Consider the following 22,251-nt stretch of genomic DNA (forward strand, 5'->3'; position numbering starts at 1 on the left):
AAAATATTGAGTTTTCCCCCTAGAACCCAACTCTTATAGAAAATTTTAGGTTTTGAATGTTTAGTACTATATAAAAAAATAACATAAGATCAAGGGATGTGAAGCTGAAAATGATTTTAGAGATCAGTCATGCTCTGTCTACTTTTTCTAGAAATGAGGAAAATGAAACCCTATGAGATGAAGATCCCATATAAACTAAATGGAAAAACTAGCATCTATACTCAGATCCATGGACTTTAATCCATGGGTCATTCCACTATATTACACTATCATCTAATCTATTATTGACATTAAAAGTTTCTCCCTCAAAATGAAGGGAAGTGCTCTTTCTAGAAAAGACTCTTTGGGAAGACTCTTCTTTATGAGTTCAAATTTGGCCCCCCGATACATACTAGTTGTGTGACCCTGAGCAAATCACTTAACCCTGTTTGCCTCAGTTTCTTCATCTATAAAATGAGCTGGAGAAGGAAATAGCCAACTTCTCCAGTATCTTTGCCACGAACACCGCAAATGGGGTCACGGAGAGTGGGATATGACTGAAGTGACTGAACAACACTCCTAAATTTACAAATCTAGGACCAGGATCAGCAACAAATTAAAGAAACATTTCAACTACCTGTATTTTGATATTTCACAGATAGGTCATTTCTTCAATGTCGTTCCTTTTCCTTCAGGGCAATCACACTCTGGGTCTTTCTGAACTTTTAATCATGTTTTGGGCTTTTTAGGGTGGTTTGGTTTTGTTTTTGCTGACTTGTAAAATAGGCAGACTAATAATACCTATCTCACACAGTTGGGGTTAAGTGATTTGCTGAGGGTCACACAGCTAGGAAGTATTAAGTGTGTCTGAGGCCAGATTAAATTCAGGTCCTCTGTCTCTAGGGCTGGTGCTCTATCCACTGTGCCATATAGCCACCCCCAACCTTTATCACGAACATCTCTTTGGTGATGAGGCTCTCTGAACTTAGCTAGATGAATTCTCAAATCAGACATACAGATCTGGCAAAGTCTATGCTCCAAGTCTTTTTAGGACCCACCCAAGCTTATAATCTGCTGGCGCTCTGATATAAATATCAGAGCATTAACAATGCATTTGGAAAACTGCTAGAAGATGGTATTATGGACTCTATTTCTTCAAAGTAAACTCCACGACTCAGGATTCGATATCAAGATTCTGCCAATATTTTCTGCTTCCCCTAGACCCTCACTCACCACTTTTGCTTAGATGTACAGCCCCAACTTGAATCATGAAACACTTGTGTTGATAGTGGAGGTCAGGGAGGCATTGAATGCATTCAGTGTGATAATAGCAATGAGATCAAGATCCCTTGAGGAACAATTACAATAGCCCGCACAGCAGGGCACAGAGGGATGAATAAATGCTTTGAGGTTTGCAAAGTACTTTTTCCCATAACAATATTGTGAGGTAGGTAGTATAAGTATTAGTCTCCCTATTTTACAAAACAGGAACCTGAGAGCAAGGGATATCTGTCTCTGGGCACAGAATAGGTAAGCATTGGAGTTGTTATTCGAGCCCAGGGCTTTGCTACTGACCCTAGAGGGTGATCTCTAGTCATGTCACTCCTTTGTCCAAAATTCTTTTTATGTCCCCTTCTTGCTTATCAGGTAAACTTTAAATTCCTTTGTCTGACATTCTTTTGCACCACTGGCCACTTTCAGCCTTATATCTGAGAGCTCTACATATCCAAATTATATTATTTGCTGTTCTACTTTGATGCTTAAATGTTACCTATTCCTAGAACATCTTTTCTTTCCTCTTTGATATTTACAATTCTTGTGGTTGTTAATGTGTCTGTCTCCATGATCCCATTTGGGCTTTTCTTGACAAGGATACTGGAGTGGTTTGCCAATTCCTTCTCTACCTCACTTTATAGATGAGGAAATAGGGTAAAGTGACTTGTCCAGGGTCACACAGCTGCTAAGTGTCTGAGGTCTAGCCTGACTCTAAAGGCCCAGTGCTCTATATTCTGCACAACCTAGCTGACCCTAGCTGTTAGAATTCCTACCAATCCATCAAAGCTCAACTCATGTTCTCTCCTCCAGGAAGCCTTCCTTGATTCCTGCAGTCTATTATAATCATACTTTTTATCATTCTAAACCAGTCTCTGGTATACATTATTGTGCATTGCATGTTAACTTTGTTTGCAACTAGACTCTTCATTGTAAACTTTGAGGTGCAGGAAAGTGTTTAATCTAAACTACTGCCAAGCTCAGTGATCCACAAACAAAGAATTCTTAATAACTATTTGGGTTTTTTCCATGGGTGGAATAATTCACTGATTCATTGAACAGTCCCTACTGTATCTGGCAGCACAAGGAACATAGAGATGAATGACAGGACTTCTGCTCTCAAGGAGCTCCTAGTTGAACAGGAACAATAATCACAAAATATGACAGCATGGGGAAAGAGCCATCTAAGAAGCTGAATCAGGTACCATAGGAATTTAAGGGAAGAAAAGATTATCTGCTAAGGAAGATCAGGGAATACTTTGAATCAAAAGCATCTGAACTGGTATAAAAGGATTGTAACAGAGAGATGGAGAGGAAATAGCTTGAGCAAAGGCAGAGGATAGGAAAGATTAGGGGGTGCTATGGAAATAGCACTCACATTTACCTAGAGTATAGAAGGTAGTAGAGATATAACAACAGTAGGAAGGGGCCAAAGAACAGACTGACAAATATCTGCCCTTGAGTTTGGATTTGATCCTATTGGAAGTCAGGTGTCCTGGAAGGAGTAGGCTTTAGGAAGATGAATCTGCGGGCAGAGTGTGGCTAGATAAGGAAATCGGAGATGGTGATATATGGAAATAGATCACTGAGGAGACTTGGAGCACTAAGGGTGGGGTTCTGATTAAAAAAAAAACTGATTGTAAATGAGAAAGAACTAAGTTAGGGAAAATAGAGTGGTCCTGCCAGTGGGGATCACCAGATTTGAAGGGCAAGTCCTTCCTGAATTTGACCTTCAGAAAGGTATGGAAGCTTTTTCCACGCTCTGTCATATTCATTTATATGCACACACACTTTGTATTATTTTCTTCAGACACCTTAGTCCAGATAACACATTACAAAATGCACAAAACATCAACCAAATGATGGAAATCTTTCATCTGATGGAACTCTTTGAAAGACGGTGCTGCATTTTGTGTGAGTTGTTACATCAGGGAAGGTTGGCTTTGGAGCAGGGAGCCTCTGAGAGGCCTGCCATGTTTGCTTTGGACTATTTCAAACAGAGACTCTGAAGTGTATGTCGCAGGGCTGTACACATTTAAGCAAAGGGTTTTGTCTTTTAGAAGTTTGTAAAGTGGCGATATTCTTCTAAAGTTCACACACTGAACTCCTGAGGGTAGTCTTGTTCAGCGCACGCTTCCTGGCACATTGTTCCCGCAGCAGATAATTCAAAGGAGCCCATAAAGGGATAAAATGTTATAAAGGATCCAAAGATAGGCAACTTGGATAAATCATCCAAGCCCTCGACTGGATTATATTAATTAGTAATTTCGTTTAAATGATTCATCAGTAATCACTCGCATAGCCTGTGGGCCCAAGCCATGCATTGTCTTCAGCTGACAACAGAGAAATCTCTAGGCAAACCAGCTCAAAAGGAGTTTCACAGTTGGGATTTTGTCCAACTATAAGTGTGCTTAGTACAGTCATGACTGCTTGTTACCTCATTTGGACAATTATTTGGTGTCAAAACAGCTCAGTACGAAGCAAAAATTAAAGCTAACATTTTGGAAACATTTAAAATTATTTTATGCACCCCCCATTTGATGTGCCTACACTGGGTACTGTGTTAGGCAATGGGATAACAAAGATAAAAATGACATAGTCCCATCAAGAAACTTTATATTCTGCTGGAAAAGAGTGGGGTTTTTTTGAGGAGGAGGTACAGCTACAACATATATGCAGATAAATATATTGAAAAGCAGTGGTGTCAAATTCACATAAAAATGGGGACTGTGAGAGGGTTCAGAAGCAGCTCTGTAGACTATATAAATGTAACATTATCTGTTTTGTTTCATTTTAACTTATTTTGTTAAATTTTTCCCAATTACATTTTAATCTGGTTCAGTCTTGGGAGTATTGTGGGTAGTCTCCTGGCTGTATATCTGACATCTCTACTAAAAGTCTATTAGAATGTGACTTCCTTTAGAGAAGGGATGATCTTTTGCTTTTCTTTGTATCTTTGTATCCCTAGCTCTTAGCATAGTGCCTGGCCCATTGTCTATTAAATATTTACTGACTGGGGCACAGTTGATGGAACACCAGCCCTGAAGTCAGGAGAACCTGAGTTCAAATTTGATCTCAGATATTAAACACTTCCTAGCTGTGTGACCGTGGGCAAGTCACTTAACCTCAATTGCCTCAGGAAAAAGAAAAAAAGAAAAGAAAAGAAATGTTTACTAACTGATTGAATGAAAGAGGTAAAATGAAAATTTAGACAATGTTCTCAAACAAAATTTGAGAAATTTTAGCTAGGAGATCAAGAAAGGGGATGATCCATTGGAAGAAGTCAAAAGTTCTAAAAGGCTGATATGAGGGGGGCATTATGTTTTTGGGGAATCACTAGGAGCTGAGTTTGTCTAGAAGAGAGCAAGTGAAGGAGAATTCTATGAATCTAGGTTATGAAATGAAATAAAAGATAGGTTGGAGTCCGACTGCAGAGGATCAGTTTTAATTTAGATTACTTAGAGGAAACATGGGGACAGTGAAGTTCAGTGGGGAGTTTCTATTTTGGGGGAGGGAATGGTGTTAGTCAAACTAGTGCCCATTAAGCCTCTTGTGCAAATGACTTTCTCAGTGCTGGGGTGTTCATGCAGTTTAGGAAAAAATATTCTCTTCTCCTCCTCATGGAATGGACAAACAAGATCAATACTCAGATAGTCACAATAAATGAGACTGCATAATATGTTTGTTAGAAAATGATAAGACACAGGTCTATCTAATCAGCTCTATTTGTGAGGCAAGGAGTGTATTTAAATATTATCATCCTCATGTGACATAAGGCCATAGTCATAGGAAATGTGTTTTGTTTTGTTTTTTTTAATAAAAAACAAAACAAAATGAGAATACAGAATAAAAGCAGATCCTTGAGGTACTCCGAGTTTTTATCAACCAATTAATGACAACTCTGGTTCTACAACCAGTCCGGAGTTCATGTTTCCACATCAGCATTCAGCCCACATTTCTCCATTCTGCACCCAAGAATAACATGAGAGAGTAAGTGAAATCCAAGTCTACTGTAGCTTGTTTAAAATGGTACATTGGGAACACTGTTGTTCCCAGTCTGCCAAGAGAACACATTCATCCCCATCTGAATGTTAATAAATTATTCCTTTAATATGGGATATTAAATGAAAATATATTATGAAGGGAGAAAGTCAGAAGCAGGGCAAGACAAGAACAATGGCTCAGATAATCAGGCAAACATTTTATAGTAGAAGAATTTTAAAAATAGTAAAACTACATTTGTGTAGCAATTTCAATGTAAAGGGTGGAGGGGAAGGAAGAGGAGGAGAAGGAGGAAGAGGAAGATTTGATTTCAGTGCCTCATTCCAGTTGCCATAGGGATGCAATCAGAGATGATAAGCATTTAAGGTGTTAATATGATAACATCATTATCACATTTGGAAGTATGAGCACTTCTTCCTGAATGAAAAAGAAATAACTTACTGGAGGAATAAAAATCGGTCATGTCTTTGTATAGCTTTAAATTGCTAAGCCCTAGAAATAGTTGGTGTTTCAGTAGTTCAAGTGAGCTGAAGTAGGAGCAAGAAGTCAGGGAAGAATCCAGGTCTTCATCTCTTGGGGAGAGCTAGGACTTTTCTCACCTCTTCCCCTCCAACACCCTTTCCTCAGATTCATTTTCCTAAAGCAGGTTACAGAGTGAATTTCAGAGAGTCTGAAACACAGCTGAAGGAGTAGAGACATAATCCAGACAGACCTAGAAACAGAGTCTAGTCCCTTGAGGCTGAAAGCAGCTTCAAGAGGAAGCTATACTTGGCAGTATAGAAGAGAGCCAAGATTAGCCTCCTGAGAGTTACTGTGTCGGCAACAGATCCTGGGAGCTCTGATGAGCAACCAGCTTAGATGTTGAGTTTAGGCAGCTTTGTGGAAAGGAAAGACTTTCAGGACAGGTCTTCCCTACTTGTGTCTGACTACCCCTTTATACATCTACTCTTCTCACTGGTGCTGTGTGTATTTGTGGGAGAGTAAGCCCCAGGTCTGTGGTGGGAATGTTTGTTAGCTAATGATCTACCATGACATTTTAGGAAATGCCATTACTTTGAGCTAATTTTATCAACTGATATTTGGTTGTTTTAGTCCATCTGACTTTTTATCAACTCATTTGGGGTTTGCTTATCAAAGATCCTGGAATGGTTTGCCATTTTCCTCTCCAACTCACTTTACAGATGAGAAAACTGAAGCAAACAGGGTTAGGTGACTTGTCTTGGGCCACATAGACAATAAGTATCTGAGGTCAGATTTAAACTCAGGAAGATACATCTGACTGGCTCCAGGTCCAGCACTCTATCCACTGTGCTACCTCTTAAAAAAAGCTCAATTCACCTTTCCAGACTCATCAGACATTATTCCTCTTCATGAACTCTGTCATCCAGCTACACTTATGGTTGTCTGTTTCTCACACACAACACTCTATCTTTTCTCTCTATGCCTCTGTAACAGTTTCCTTCATCCCCGAAATATACTTTCTCTCATTCCTCCCAACATCCCTAGTTTCTTTTTTCTTTTTAAGTCTTCAAAGCTATCTACTCCATGAAAACTTTCCTAGATCTCCCAACTGCTATCAAGTTTCCCCTGAAAAATAGCTCTGTATCTACTTTGTATCTCTCGCTACATCTCAGTATCTACTTTGTTTCTCTCTCTACATTTATCTGCCTGCTCACCTGGTAGAATGGAAACCTGTTGAAGGCAGCTTTTTGCATATTTATCCCTAGTGATTAGTAAAGTGTCTGAACCATCATTCTGCTTGATAAATTTTGATGACTGAACTGATTGAATTTCTCTCGTGGATTTATCATGTCTCATCATTTTGTACTATAGTTATTTGTGAACATGAAGTAGCCTCTTATTAAGCAGTGAACACCAGGAGGGCAGAGACTATGTCTTCTTGATCTTTATTTTGCCCCCGTGATTAGCACAAAACCGAGGTCAGAGTTGGCATATTAAAAGTGCTTGGATTTTGTTTTTTGGTTTTTTTTGCTGAGGCAATTGGAGTTAAGTGACTTGCCCAGGGTCATACAGCTAGGAAGTGTTAAGTGCCAGATTTGAACTCGGGTTCTCCTGACTCCACGGCTGCTTGTTAGTTTGAATTAATTTCTCAATAAAATTTTGGAAAACAAAACAATATGGCTGATTTAGTAAAAGAGTGTATATAAGGTTATAGACTCAATTTTGATAAATGAGTAAGAACAACAACAACAAAAAAATACTATAACTCACTGTTATCCACCGGTTATCAAGCAGTTCTTTAGCTGTTATTCTGTGGGCAGGATCTACTTTCAGAAGCTGTTTCAAGACGTATTTAGCTGCAGGAAAAAAAAAAGTCCCTGAAAATTCTCATTTCTCTTTAACAACAATGAATGGTACTCACCTTTGGCCATGTTTACCAGGCACAAGGGGGAGAAGAGATCTAGTTAACTACATAATAAATATCTTAATTATTGTGTAGAAAGTCTGACTAGATTGTATAGATCAGTGGTTCTCAAACTTTTGTTTTCAGTAACTTTATCCTATTAAAAATTATTGAGGATTTCTCCAAAGCATTTTTGTTTATCTGGGTTATACTTATAGACATTTACCATATTGGAAATAAAAACTATTTTTGAATTTGTAGACCCTCTAAAAGGGTTTCAGAGATCTCCAGGAGTCTCTAGACCATACTTTGAGAACCACTGGTGTAGATGGTCAAGAGAATTTTCTCAACCTATCGTGAGGTTTGATTTTCTTTTTGCTTTCAATCTTCAACTTCATGGTTCATACATTATGAATCACCTAGTTTAGATATTAAGAAAAATATCCTTTTTTAGGATAACCCCTGAATATTGGAGCTGTTCTGACCTTAACTACTCTTAATAAGTAGTCTATCCCTTAAAGCCCCATCTATCTCTTCCTTTCTGCTGCCTTGTTTCATCATAGAAAGTAGAATGTTTGAAAGAAGGGGTAAAAATAAGAGGTAGGCCTCTTCAGAGCTAAGAGTCAGCAAGCACTGGATTCCCATGAGGACTACACACACTACGGATGTACTCATCCCCTATCCAATGAGAAATAGGACGTAAGGCTTTTTCAAATTTCTGGCTTCCTTAGTGAAACTCTAGGGCTCCTCTCAAGAGAGATTTTAGATAAAGGAAATGAGCCTCAAACAAAGAAATAGTATTCAATCAAGAGGTCTATTTTTTCTGACTATCATCAGAACAGATGATATTTGGGTGGTTGGAGTGATTCCCTTTGTATCTAGCTGACCCTGTATAGAGGAGCTGTGGCCATCTTGCTGGATTCTCAGAATCAAAGTAGTAATTTCTCAGCAATAATTCTCATTTTTTGGTGTACTGAGGCAAATGGGGTTAAATGACTTGCTCAGGGTCACACAGTTAGGAAGTGTTAAGTGCCTGAGGTCAGATTTGAACTCAGGTCTTTCTGACTTCAGGGCTGGTGCTCTATCCACTGCACCACCTAGCTGCATCATGTTCTTTGTTGCTCTGTTCTCTAAATCTTTCCAACCTTACTATATGAAATAGTTCAATTTGGATCTTGTGCTTTTAGCTTCAGTCACCTGGTTAGACCAGGTTCATGAACATAGACATGTTCGAAGTTATTTCAAAGGATAAACAATCTCAACTTCCCTTTATAAAAAAAAAATCACTAAGACAGCTTTCCTATAGTAAATGTAATAACTAAAAAGATGTTTAAAATACTGCCATTGTTTCTAAATATTTTTAAACATTGTCTATTTGCTTTAATTGGAAATTTAAAAAATCATCCTTACCAGGGTCACTTGTAGATTCCCAGATACTGTTTTCAAAGCGTAGGTGCCCTTTTCTTATTAATTCAAAAAGTTTCTCTTCTGAGTTTGCAAAGAAAGGAGGTTCCCCACATAATCTACCAAAAAAGCAGTGTTTTATTTAGATATCTAAAATCTCAAAGTAAAGTTGGCAATAATCATGACTTACATTTTTATGTCTTTAGAGTACTAAAGACACTTTTTCAAAGTGTTTGTTTGGTTCACAGCAAGCCTATGAAAGAGATTCCTTCAGATATTCCCATTTTACAGATGAGGACACTGAACTTCATAAATGTTAAGCAAAACTGTCAATGGTCACACTGCTAAATGCCAGAGCTGGGACTTAAGTCCAGGTCTTTGGATCTGTCCAATACCACTCCTCCTGGTACAAGTTGTACCACTTCAATCTAGTATTCCTTTTACAGAGAGGCAGCCTGGGCTGAATCTTAACTGCTGGATCATGAGCTTCTCTCCTCTTCTGACATAGGTACTAGACAGTGCCATAGCCTCAGACCTTCCTATGAAAAGATGGAATGGGATGGGGAGGAGGGAGGTGGGAACAAAGGCGTACCACAAATGCCCCTTCATTCCTCTCTTAGCCATGCGTCTCCTGACTCTTTAGACATAGCTGCCATAATTCTACTGCTTCTTCCCTCCACCCTACTTCATTGCCAGGTCACTTTCTGCCAATGGTGAGTTCTTTCCAAGAACTCTATTTTGGGGAGAAGGCCAGGCCCACCCTGCTTTATTGTGCTTCCTTTCCTGCTTTTAGGACCAGCAAAGGAATTGCCACCTTACATCTCTTCCTCTGGTGATATTTGTCCTCTTCCAATACCTTATGGTGGCACAAAAGTATCCCTACACACACAAAGGTGCTTCTGGAACTGTACAAGCTTAGTTTCAACAAATCTCATTTAGGTAGAGGCTGTATCTGCAGTAAGATAACTGAATTCAAAGAGGATCAATCAGCAGAATCTTGAACCCAGGTATTTTTTCTTTTTTTTTCATCATGACAATCTGAGACCATCTGCTAAGGTTTGGGAGGGTTTGTGATCCCTGTTAATGGAGAGTTAACAGTTCCTTGGGACCGAATTTGACACAGACTTAGAATTGTTAACAAGAAGGAAAAAGTCTGGTTAAATATAAAACTATCCATTCATGGTTCTGACTAATTAATAATGGCTTCCCAATGGAAACCAGGATATTTAATCTGTGAAGCTGATCTTGTTGAGGGCACCTATGCTTTGTTCCAGAATGTTCCCCACACATGCCATCATCAAAGAGCATCTTGGGCCAGGTGAGCCTTGGAACTGACTCTGGGTGGCAATTCTTATATTTTCAGCCTTCTATTTTACTGTTGATGGAATTAAACCAGCATTACCATAATAGGTGATCTGTTTATTGATGTGTGTTGCTAGTACAATTGTCTCTAAGCCCTTTAATCCTAAAGAAATTAGTTAAATCTTTAAAGTCTTAATCTGGTCATAACTTGCTCAACATTCTCTATCTTTCTGTTCCTGCGTCAAAGGAAAACCTCAGACACTAACACTTTCTGAGCGAGTACCAACTTGAGCTATATTTGGGATGACGATGATGATAATAACTTTCTCAGAAATAAATGACTTTCTTTCCTGTGGTCTAGTGCAAACTGAACTGGACTGCTGCAGGAAAAAAAATAATGAAACTTGTTCACATACCAAAGGTTTCTTTAAGAGATAAGCATCTAGCAAATTGTTTTGTATACATATATCCTAATATCCCCATGGTTTATTTCTCCAACTTATCCCAACCATCCCATCATCCTTTCCATTGCTAGAAGGAATGAAAAGAAAGGCTTTATGGGAAATCACTATCTATCGCAGCAAGTACTGGCCATCTTAAGGTCTGGTTCATTGAGCTTGCTACCAACCTATGATACCAAATCAGCTGATCACTCAGGTGCTCCAACATAGCTGGATAGCATATAATTGTAGCTTAAGGGCTAAATGTTTAAAGTTCAGATTTCTTTTTTTGGTTCCTGAAATTTTACCTACACAAAAGGGTATCTAATGGTTGGCCAATCAAAGAATATGACTTTTTATGACAACAATTTTCTGCACATACAAAAAAAGAAGTTCCAGAACTGAGAAATATCTTTAAAATCTTTCCATTATTTTCTGTTGCATTAATCTAAGTTAAAATAGCCAAGAAAGAGCACACATAGAGAATATTTACTACTCTGAAGTCTGCCCTGAAGAAAGGATGATGACTTGTCCTGCTAAGCAAAGGTAGCATTAGGGTAACCACACCCAAAAATGTATCCCCTCTGGAAAAGATAATTAATACATATGAATACAAGCTAGAGTGGCTCATCAATTATTAATACATTAACTTTGTAAATAAACATATGTGCAAAAGTACATATAATTTTATTATGATGCTATGTAGCCATGATCTGAAGTTGAGAAAAGGGAAAGCTAACTCTCTTTCTCCCTCTTTCTGTCCCTCTCTTTCCTCCTCCCGCCTTTCACAGGAAACAGGTGCATTACTAAACTGACTAATGAAACTCTTTGCTATATTAATAGAATTATACAGGTGTGCAAAATGAAGGGGGAATGGTAATTATGGCACTGAGTGTGCTCTCATCAGAATACATCTAAAGAACTATGTCCAATTATAGATACTACAATTCAGTTATGGATATTTAAAACTTAAAAACCTTCACTTGATCCTACCATACCTTCAAACTAATATCTTATTATCTTTTTTCCTCTTCTATAGTCAAATCCTAGAAAGAAAATCATCTCCTTAGCTCTACTTTTTCATTCTCCTAATGATTTCTTGTAATTTTAAATCTCTTGTAATCTGTCTTGTGACCCTACTTGAAATGACTCTCTTCATTACTAGATCCAATAGCCTTTTCTCAGTTCCTTTCTTGAACCCTCTGAAGCATTTGATACTGTTTACTTCCTTCTTCTGAAGCAATTCTATTATTTATTTTTCCTGATACTTAATGATTTCTCCCTACTGGTCTGATTCATTATTGTCAGTCACCTCTGTAGGTGATAAGAATTCATCATCTGCTCCCAATAGGAGAGCATAACCCAAAGCCCTTCTCTCTCTCTCTCTCTCTCTCTCTCTCTCTCTCTCTCTCTCTGTCTCTCTCTCTCTCTCTCTTTCTCTCTCTCTCTCTCTCTCTCTCCCTTTTTCCCTCTCTCTTTCCTTTCCAGCCTCCCTCCCTCCCCCATCTCTGTCTCTCTGTCTCTCTGTCTCTCTCTCCCTTTCTTTCTCTCCCTTTCTCCTTCCTCCCCCATCTCTGTCTCTCTCTCCCTCTCTTTCTCCTTTCTTCCCTCCTTCTCTCTTTTTTCTCTTTCTCTCTCTCTCTTCCTCTTTCCTTCCCTCCTTCCCTTCCTTCCCCCCTCTGTCTCTGTCTCTGTCTCTGTCTCTCCCTCCCTCTCTTTTTTCTCCCTCTCTTTCTCCTTTCTTCCCTCCTTCTCTCTTTTTTCTCTTTCTCTCTCTCCCTCTCTCCTTCCCTCCTTCCCTTCCTTCCCCCCTCTGTCTCTGTCTCTGTTTCTCTCTCCCTCTCTTTCTCTCCTCTTTCTCCTTTCTTCCCTCCTTCTGTCTTTGTCTCTGTCTCTATTTCTCTTTTTCCTTCTCTCCCCCTCCTTCTGTCTCTCTGTCTCTGTATCTGTCTCTTTCTCTCTCAGTTTCTCTTTTCCTGTGGGTATCTCTCTATATCTTTCTGACTATCTCTGTCTATCTCCACCCATTTTTGTCCGACATGCTTTCCCGGCTTGTCCTCAGGACTATCCTGAATTAAATTTTATTTTGTTTGTTGTATGTGTTTCTATATGTGTTTATACATATATATAAGTATGTATATAAAGAAAGGGAGGAAGGAAGAAAAGAAAAAGAAAGATAGAATTTATTCATCTATGACCATGTTGAAGGCAAGAACTCTCTCACTTTGAGATGAGTGTCCCAAGTACTGTGCCCAGGGCCAACAGTGCTCTAGTATGGAGTAGGTTTGTAATAAATATCTATTGAATGATTGAACAACTGTAAAGAAATAAAACATATCCAATAAGAATGCTAGGAAAAAGAATAAAACTGAATTAAGACACAAAAAATTTTAAGAGGAAAAAAATTAATGCTAAAAGGAATTAAGACCAAATCATATAAAGAACTATGCAAGAAAAGTTTAGCCTGAAGAAAAGCAGACTTAATTAAGAATAATAGAATCCATCAAGTAGAAGAGAAGAAATTGATATAGTCTGCTTGTTCCCAGAGGGCAGAACTAGGAGAGCAATGGGCAGACGTTATGGAGAGGCAGATATTTGTAAGATCATGGGTTTAGGGATGGGCAAGAACCTCAGATAACATCAAGTTTAACTATGATCCCATTATCCTGTGAACACCTTCATTTTGCCTGTGTAGCCCAGAAAGAAGTAACTAATACAAGTTTCCACAAGAAGTTAAAGATAAAGTGAAATTTTTATCCAGGTCCTCTGACTCCAAATTCTTTCTACCACTCGAGTTAATTTTATTGGTTTCTTTATACTGACTGGATATGAAGAAGACTTTCTTAATAATTAATATTATCCAAATAAGCATCCAATTAGGACCATCCAAAGGTGGAATGGGCTACCTTTGGGGAGAATTCTCCTTCACAGAGATATTCAAGCAGAGACTAAATGATTACTGTCAGGGAAGAAATGAACTGGATGACTTTTAAGGTCCCTTCCCCCTCTGGGATTCACATTCTCAGAGATATAAAAGTCAAGATTTTCATACGCATACATGTATATACACGCAGAACATTTTACATTCTTATAGGAGGAGGGAAGTCACAAATTATTCAAGCTGCACACACCACAGATCTCAAAATCATACAACTCAAGTGACACAATGCATATGACCATTGGACAATTATTATATATGGAGCATATTCATTGATGAAAAAGCAGAGCTGAGCAATTAGATCATAAAGTCTGTTTCTCTTCCTTTCCTGAGGATATGGCCCATACTCTAGGACAGTATTCTTTGCTTTTCGAAAGGAAATCCCAATAAGATTCTTTAATCACATGGATCCTTAGATCATCTGAAATGGTAATACCTCAGGGATGTATTGTTTCACAAGTGTGAATGGAGATCACTGTACATCCCAGTAGTCTTTGTGGCCTTCAATGGATCAGAAACTCTTGACAATGTGTTTTAGATGGTTCTTAGATGACAGATATACTGCCTATCATCAAGTATGTGTATCTACATATGTGTACATATAAATATGCATATATACACGTATATATTTATATGCCTATAGATATATGTCTAGAGCTTTTTTCTATTTGGTAGAACCTAGCAGAGATTTTGTTCCCCTGGCATAGCCTTCAAGTCTTCAATGTTTCTGCAGTTATCTGCAAGTCAAGATAAATAAAGATCAAAGTAGACATATTTAAATGTAATTTTTAAATCATTAATTTTTAATTTGATCATTCCCATCCCTAATAAAGGAACCTCTTAAAAAATAAAGCCTCTCAAGTCTGTATGGCAAAAATCCAACTTTCCTACAATGATGTGGAACACTACAAATTTACTAAATTTGTCCTGCACGGGCACACATATATGTACATACCTGGGTTCACATGCCCAGACAGATACACACTCATGATCTGAAAATGACAGAGTCCCAGAGGAAAGATCACTGATTCCAAATTCCTAGTCTACCTCTAATGTTTACTACCTGTATCAATTAGACCAGAAAACCTCTGAGGTCCCTTCAGTCTCTAGAACTACACTTATACCCATGTCTCAAGAAAGCAGGAGAATATAGTTTAAATTCTAAAATACAAAGTCTTAGTTGAGGCTTTTAAACATTCTTAGGATGTTACATGTTATTAAGGAAGCACCGAATATCAGAAGGGGCAGCTGGGTGGCACAGAGGATAGAGTGCTAGGTCTGAGTCAGGAAGAACTTAGGTCAAATCCACTTTCAGACACTTACTAGCTGTGTGATCCTGGGCAAGTCACATCACCGTTTTTGCCTTAGTTTCCTCATGTGTAAAATGAGCTGGAAAAGGAAACGGCTAACTACTCTACTATCTTTGCCAAGAAAACCCCCAATGGGGTCATTAAGAGTTAGATATGAGTGAAATGACTGAACAATAACAACCAAGTCAGAAGAACTTCTTAGAGAGCATCAAGTCCTTTTTTATTTTATAAACATAAAAATTGAGATCCCAAGAGAAGTGACTTGGCTGGAGTCACATAACTGACTAATGAGAGAGGAAGGATTATGTCTGGAACATCCTGACCCCAAGCTCCTCACTCTGCCTACTTTACTACTCAGCTTCTCTCTACCCTAATTCAGAACCTCAAAGTCCACAAAGGAAAGCCATTTCTATAACAAGAGGATGTTTAGTTCTCCAAGACGTCAACAGGATGGATAACAATAATCACATACATTTTTATATGACACTACAATTATTTACCAAGCATTTTTAAGTTCATGAACTCACTGAAGCTTGGTGACCAGAAGATTAATGAGGGCAGGGTGAAATGCCATGCTTCCTCCATGCATCATGTAATTCCTGGAGACTGGAAGAGAAGAGATGGACTCTAGAAGCTGGAAAGGGAGCAAGGACTGATGAAAATTGAAGGAAGCAGAGATAAGATGAATTGTTACATCCCCTAGTAGAGTCTGTGTCCCTTAGACCTGAAGGAAGAAGAAGGGCCTGGGGAAGTGAGGAAGCAGGGTTGGATCAGCAATGGTTGGAGAAGGAAGAATAAGAAACAGGCTATCTTCTCTCTCTGATTTAACCAAACTGGTTTATATCTCATCACAGCTTGTAAGATGGATTAGGGAGGCCTGAGAAAGAGTAAGAAGATTTAGCATCATTGGATGTTGAGAGATGTTGGATTGTCCTCTACACAGTTACAGATCACCACCGCCATGTTGTCTTCTGTGCCAACCTATTCTCATGAAGAGTTTTTGCCCCAGGTGAAAAAATTCCTAGTTATAGTTATACTTACAACTCTCAGAGGTGAAATGTGAACTATTTCATTCATTCTAAGGATGACCAGGATGGAGTCCAGAATCAATCCTAGGGCTTCCTACTCCAAATCTAATACCCTTTCCAGCATGTCATCCTTTTCATGCTTCCTTCAGTTCTAGCCTTTACAAGGTATCCTAGATCTTTAGGAGCTCAATAGGGCAGAACAGCAATCCCTCATTTTCTAATACACTCTTCAGACACCAAAAATGGCCTGAATTGGTACAGCAGAGGTTCTGCTTCATTTATGAATGTTGTACTTTCAATGGCAAGTCAATAAGCATTTAGAAAATACCTATTATATGCCATTTATTGTACTAGGCCCTGAAGATATAGAGACAGAAACAAAGTTATCTTTGCTCTCAAGGAGTTTATACTCTATTGAGTGAAACAATTTAGTCATATCAAGTAAATACAAAGCATTGTGTGGACTCCACCCTCAAAACTGGGGGAGCCAGAAAAGGCTTTGGAGAGGTGGTGTACTTAGTGAATTTGAAGAGAAAGAATGGAAAGCTAAGAGAGGGAGCACAGGGGCAAAGAGAGAGGCTTTTACTTTATTCTCAGAATGAGTGACTCCATCTTTTAAAAGAATTCCTTTATGGCATAAAATAAAGTCATGTCCACTCTCCTGGGTTTGAATTTTACATTCACTGTTGTATGCTTAGAGAATTTTATATAATAAGTTTTTATCATTACCAATGTCCTTATCACTGCAATGAACAAGTCTCTAAAAAGTTGAAAAATCACATCTGAGAACTGTGTATTCTGTCATTATCTCTCTTATATAGGACACTGTCATCATGTATTTAGTAACAATTTAAGATTCCCCTCCTTGTCTGTCTGTCTCCCTCTCTCTGTGTCTTGCTCTCTGTGCCTCTGTCTCTCTGTCTTTTTTTCTCTTCTCTCTTTCTTTCTCTTTTCTCCCCTCCCTCCTTCTCCCCTCCCTCTGTCTCTCCCTCCTTTCTCTTTCTCTCTTCTTCCCTCCTTCTCTCCCTCTCTCCCTTCCCCTTGCCCCTGTCTCTGTCTTTCTGTTTCTGACTCTGTCTCTCTCTCTGAATCTGTCTCTGTTTCTGTCTCTGTCTCTGTCTCTCTCTCTCCACATGCATATGGGTTAGAAATAGTTTATAATCAGAAATCACTTATTTATAGTGGAAACTGTCTTTCTATGGTTTAGATAATAACTCAAATAAAGTTTCTTTAAGACTTGTGTCTTAAAAATTCTGAGCTGTTTTTTTTTTTCATCCAAGATAATGAAACATTCCAGGCATGGAAGCACCCAATCCAAGGCATTTACTGAGTACCAGGAGGAGGCAGGAGATATAGAGACAGGAGATGGGGTGCTGAGTACAGTATCTTCACATAGATTAGTTTACCTGGGAAAAACATGCACAAGGGATACTAATGTAAAATCAGACTGTAAAGATAAGTTCGTGTCTCCTTGTGAAGGACTTTAAGCAACAAATGACACCTCCTACATATTTTTTTTCTAAAGGTAAACCAGGATTACTCAAGTTTCCTGAATAGGGCAGTGGCTTAGTCAGACCTGTGATTAAGGGACATCAATTTGGCAGCTGAGTGGAAGATAGATTGGAAGGGAGAAAAGACTGGATCCAAGGAAACCAATTGATAGGTTGCTACTGGAATAATTCAAGTAAAAGAAGTAAGAGGCTGAACTAGGGTGAGTGGTTACAAATGCAGAAAAGGAGGCTAGAAGTGAGAGATGCTGCTATAGAACCGACAATACAACAATAACAACAACTAGCATTTATACAGCTCTTTAAGATTTGTAAAATACTTTAGAAATATCTCATCTGATCCTCACAACAATCCTGGGAGGTGAATGCTATTAATTCTGTCCACAAATAAGGAAACTGAGGCAGATATAAGGTCAAATGATTGCATAGGATAACACAGCTATACAAAGTCTGAGGTGATATTTGAACTCAGGTCTTTCTGACTACAAGTCCAGTTCTTCATCCTTTGTGACATCTAGCTATTTCTAGATAAGTAAAGGAAGACACCTAGATTTGGAATCTGGGTGATTAGGAAAATGATAGTATTCTTGAAAGAAACAGGCAAGTCAATTAATAAGTTTAGGTTGTGAAAAGATAATGAGTTTTGTTTTAGATTTTTTGAGTTTAAGATGCCTATGGGACATTTAAGTGGAGATGTCTAGATGACTCCTGGCAATTGGAGTAATATAAGAATTAGAATATGTAGATTTAAGATTAGGATTTAGGATTTTAGGATTCTTTACCTATAGTTGAATGAAGTTCCAAAGTAAAAAAAATATATGACAAGAGAACGAGATTCCAGAATGGAGCCCTGTTACCACAACATCAAAGGATTGTGATATGGGGGATGATCAAGCATAGTATACTTAAATGTATGAGGCAGAGCCTTCCAGGGTAAGGAAAGAACTAGGAGAGCGCAATGCCATGAAAATCCAGAGAGAAGAAAGTATCTAAGAAGAGGCAGGGCATAGGTGTCAAAACTGCAGAGGTCAAGAAGAAGGAGAACTGGGGAAAGGCCAGTGAATTCAACAATTATGAAATCATTGGCAATGAGGAGGATTGCCGCCAGTAGAATGTTGGGATTGGAAGTCAGATAGCAAAAAGGTGAGAAGTGAGTATAAGGAAAGGGGAATGGAGATGCTATTTTTTTTCTTTTCCTTTCTTTTGTTTTGTTTGTTTATTTTATTTTATTAGAAATGTGGCTGCAAAAGTCAGAAGAAAATGGAACAATGATTTGAGGAGTGTAGAGTCAAGTTCGAGCCAAGCCTAGGGGAAGTGGCTCTTTTACCTTCCCCACACCCAGTGTTCAAAACTACATCAACCATTATAAAAGGGCTAAAAGTAATTAAAGCATATTAGGATTTAGAATCGGAAGACCAGGATTTAAATACCACTTCTGCAACTTAGTTTATATTGGGTAACTTACAACCTGTCTATGAGCCTTAATTTCCTCAAATGAAATTTAGGGAACTCATTTCTCTAAGATCTCTTCCCTCTCTAATTCCTATTGTATTTCCATCACCTACATAATTTAAAATAATGCATTTCTAATACACATAACTGATGACTGATAAAATACACTGTCAATTATTTGAAGATAGTTTTCCAGATCATGGCTAAACTAATCTTTTAATAAATACTTGTTTGTCTTAATACAAACTCAAGATTCAGTATGAGATAGTGGGTAGAGGACCAATCTTAGAGTCAGGAATACCTGGGTTCAAAACCCGACTTTAACACATATTAGCTGTGCGACCATGGGAAGGTAATTTTCAGTGCCTCAGGCATGTAATACTCAGGTTGGAGACCCATTGTCAATTGGCACTCCTTGAGAGAGATCCCACACCAAGGAGTTGCCCCCTTTGTTGAATTCATAGATCCAGGACCAAAAAAACCAAAGCAAACTTATGAGCCTGTCCAGCAGGAAGTCCCATTTATTCATTTTTTGCTGGCTACTTACAGCATGTACATAATGACACCTATGCTCCAGATGTCACACTGTTGGCTATAGTCATGGGCATTGATCACTTCAGGTGCTGCCAAGCAAGCAGAAAACAATAATATTAATAATGCAAAAAATGATTGAAAAGCTTAAATACAGAGCATGAAGGATGCATGGATGGGATATCATTGATTTTCCTTTGAAAACAAGAACCAGCAGATGTTTTAAATGAATAATGCACAGGCCCTAAAAATCCATGGGGATGTGTCCTTAGTTCTATCAGTCAAGTCCTAATGAGATGATGACATACTGAGTAACTAAATGGGATTTGGTTTTTCTTTGTAACTGGTCAAAAGTGATTTATCAAATTCTGCATGCTTTTAGTTAACCAATTCAATTCTGCATTGTCTTCTCCTCTCAAATCTCTCGCTCCCGAGTCCTATTTCCACTCATATCCCATAAGTGCTGAATTGCTCCTGCTGTCTGTCTCTTTTGCTTGTATTCATACTCTGCAAAGCTAGAGGTAGTCATGCAGCCAAGCTAACCGGGACACTACCAATTTGTTATCTAATCTCATCTGGGCTTTTACTGTACCATGAAAGGACTTTTACTCCTTCCTCATTGATCCTCTATCCTATTCTACACCCTGGCTGTTCCAAACTTTCTCTTTCTCCTTAAGCCTAATGTGCCCTTCTCCCACATCTTTTCAGATGACCTTGATTCACTGTACTGAGAAAATAGAAGAACTTCATTGTGAGCTCTTGCTTCTCCCCATTTCATAAGCCCTTGACATCATCCTCACTATCTGTTTTACTCCAGTTTTCCACACTGAGCTGGCCTTTCTTCTCAGCAATCACTCTGAGTATTCCTTTGACCCCACTGCCTTCTATGTTCTCTAGCCAGCTGACTCCATTACTACCCTCCTTCTTCTAATGTCTAATCTCTATCTACTGCTTACTTTACTTCTGGCTGTAAATATGCCTAATTTTCTCCTTAACAAAACTTCATAGACCCTATCATCCTCTCAGTTTTTTTTGTCTTCTGTCTCTCCTCCCTTATTACTCAATTTCCTGGGAACTGGGGAAGCTATGTCCCACCATTGTCTCCTTGATAATTTTTGATAATCTTTAATAAAAGTTCATAAGACTATCATTCTCCCAAATTTTTTGTCTTCTCTCTCTTTTCCATTTATTACTCAAAATCTTGGGGGTGTGGGAAGCTGGGTTCCACTATTGTCTCTATTTCTGCTATCATTTATTTCTTCATTCCTTGATAATCTTTGATAATCCTTGATAATCTCTCTTTAACAAAACTTCATGAGACCCTATCATCCTCTCAAATTTTTGTCTTCTGTCTCATCTCCCTTTATTACTCAGAATCCTGGGGGTTGGGGAAGCTGTTTTCCACCATTATCTCTATTTCTCCTCTCATTTATTTCCTCATCCCTTGATAATTTTTGATAATCCTTGATAATCTTTAATAAAAGCTCATGAGACCTTAGTATCCTCTCAAATTTTTTGTCTTCTATCTCTCCTCCCCTTTTATTCTCAAAATCCTGGAGGACGGGGAAGCTGTGTTCCCCCATTGTCTCTATTTCTCTCTCATTTATTTCCTTATTCCTTGATAACCTGAACTCATCATTCAACTGATGGTGCTCTTTCTAAAACTACCAAGGTCATCTTAACGACAAATCTGTTGGCCATTTCTCAGTCTTCACCCTTATTCATCACTCTGCAGCATCTATTACCACACCCATTTTTTCTTCCTGGATATTTCTTTTTCCCCTCTTGGTTCTACTGTTACCTATATGACCATTATTTCTCAGATTCCTTGGCTGGTTTATGTCTCCCAACTGAAAGTGCTCCTCAAGGTTCTGTCCTAAGACTCTCTTTACACTTTCACTTAGTGACCACATCCCTTCGCTAGATTTAATTATCAGTTGTACATGGAAGATTCCCAGATCCATATCTTGAGCTTTCTTGTCTCTTTTAAGCTTTTGTCCTGAATCAACAATTGCCTATCGGACATTTATAATAGGCTACCTCAAAGGCATCTCAAAGAGTCTAAAATGGAATTCATCTTTTCTTCAAAATCCACTCTTCTGAATTTCACTATTTCTGTCAAGGGCATCATCATGCTCCCTGTCACTCAAGTTCACAAATTGGCTTCATCTTTGAGTTCTCATACTTATTCATCTCACAAATATGATCTACAGCCAAATCTTTTTTCTATCCACAGCAACTTTCACATATGTCCCCTTCTAGCTACGGATATAGTTAGTTCAGGTTCTATTCACTTATCTGAACTACTGAAATGATTTCTCAATTGACCTTGCAGCGTTGTATCTCCCCATTCCAATCTACATTTCTCACAGATGCCAAAATAATTTTCTTAAAGTTAGGCCTGGCTATGTTCACATAGACCCTCCCATTCTCACTTTCCACCTCTTTTCTTCCCTCCCCTTCTCTTAATAAATTCTAATGTTCCCTATCATCCTAGGGTCAAACATAAACCTACCTGGTTGGCATTTAAAGCCCTCCACAACCTAGCCTGAACTTGTCTCATTTTATTACGCATCACTCCCCTTCACAGTATCTATGACCAGATCTGACTTTCTTCCTCTTCCTCATGCATCTTTCCATCTTCTATCTCCTTGCCTTTGCATTGTCTGTCCTTCCTTCATTCCCTGCAATATATTTGGAATTAACTCTATTCTTGCCCC

General features: G+C 38.5%; 1 protein-coding gene across 5 annotated transcripts in view; it reads right to left on the bottom strand.

Annotated features, from left to right (window-relative positions):
- The window catches only part of STK33 (serine/threonine kinase 33), a 243,098-nt gene that overhangs the window by 23,754 nt on the left and 197,093 nt on the right, over nucleotides 1-22,251 (bottom strand). For all 5 annotated transcript variants that reach the window (XM_051964325.1, XM_051964326.1, XM_051964322.1 and 2 more), the window contains 3 exons: nucleotides 19,548-19,623; nucleotides 9,029-9,141; nucleotides 7,486-7,571 (listed from right to left, as the gene is read on the bottom strand). In XM_051964325.1, the coding sequence (XP_051820285.1) occupies nucleotides 7,486-7,571; nucleotides 9,029-9,141; nucleotides 19,548-19,623 (275 nt within the window). The remainder of the gene's footprint in view (nucleotides 1-7,485; nucleotides 7,572-9,028; nucleotides 9,142-19,547; nucleotides 19,624-22,251) is intronic.

Source organism: Antechinus flavipes, chromosome 6 (assembly GCF_016432865.1).
Source record: "Antechinus flavipes isolate AdamAnt ecotype Samford, QLD, Australia chromosome 6, AdamAnt_v2, whole genome shotgun sequence".
NCBI classification, from domain to species: Eukaryota; Metazoa; Chordata; class Mammalia; order Dasyuromorphia; family Dasyuridae; genus Antechinus; species Antechinus flavipes.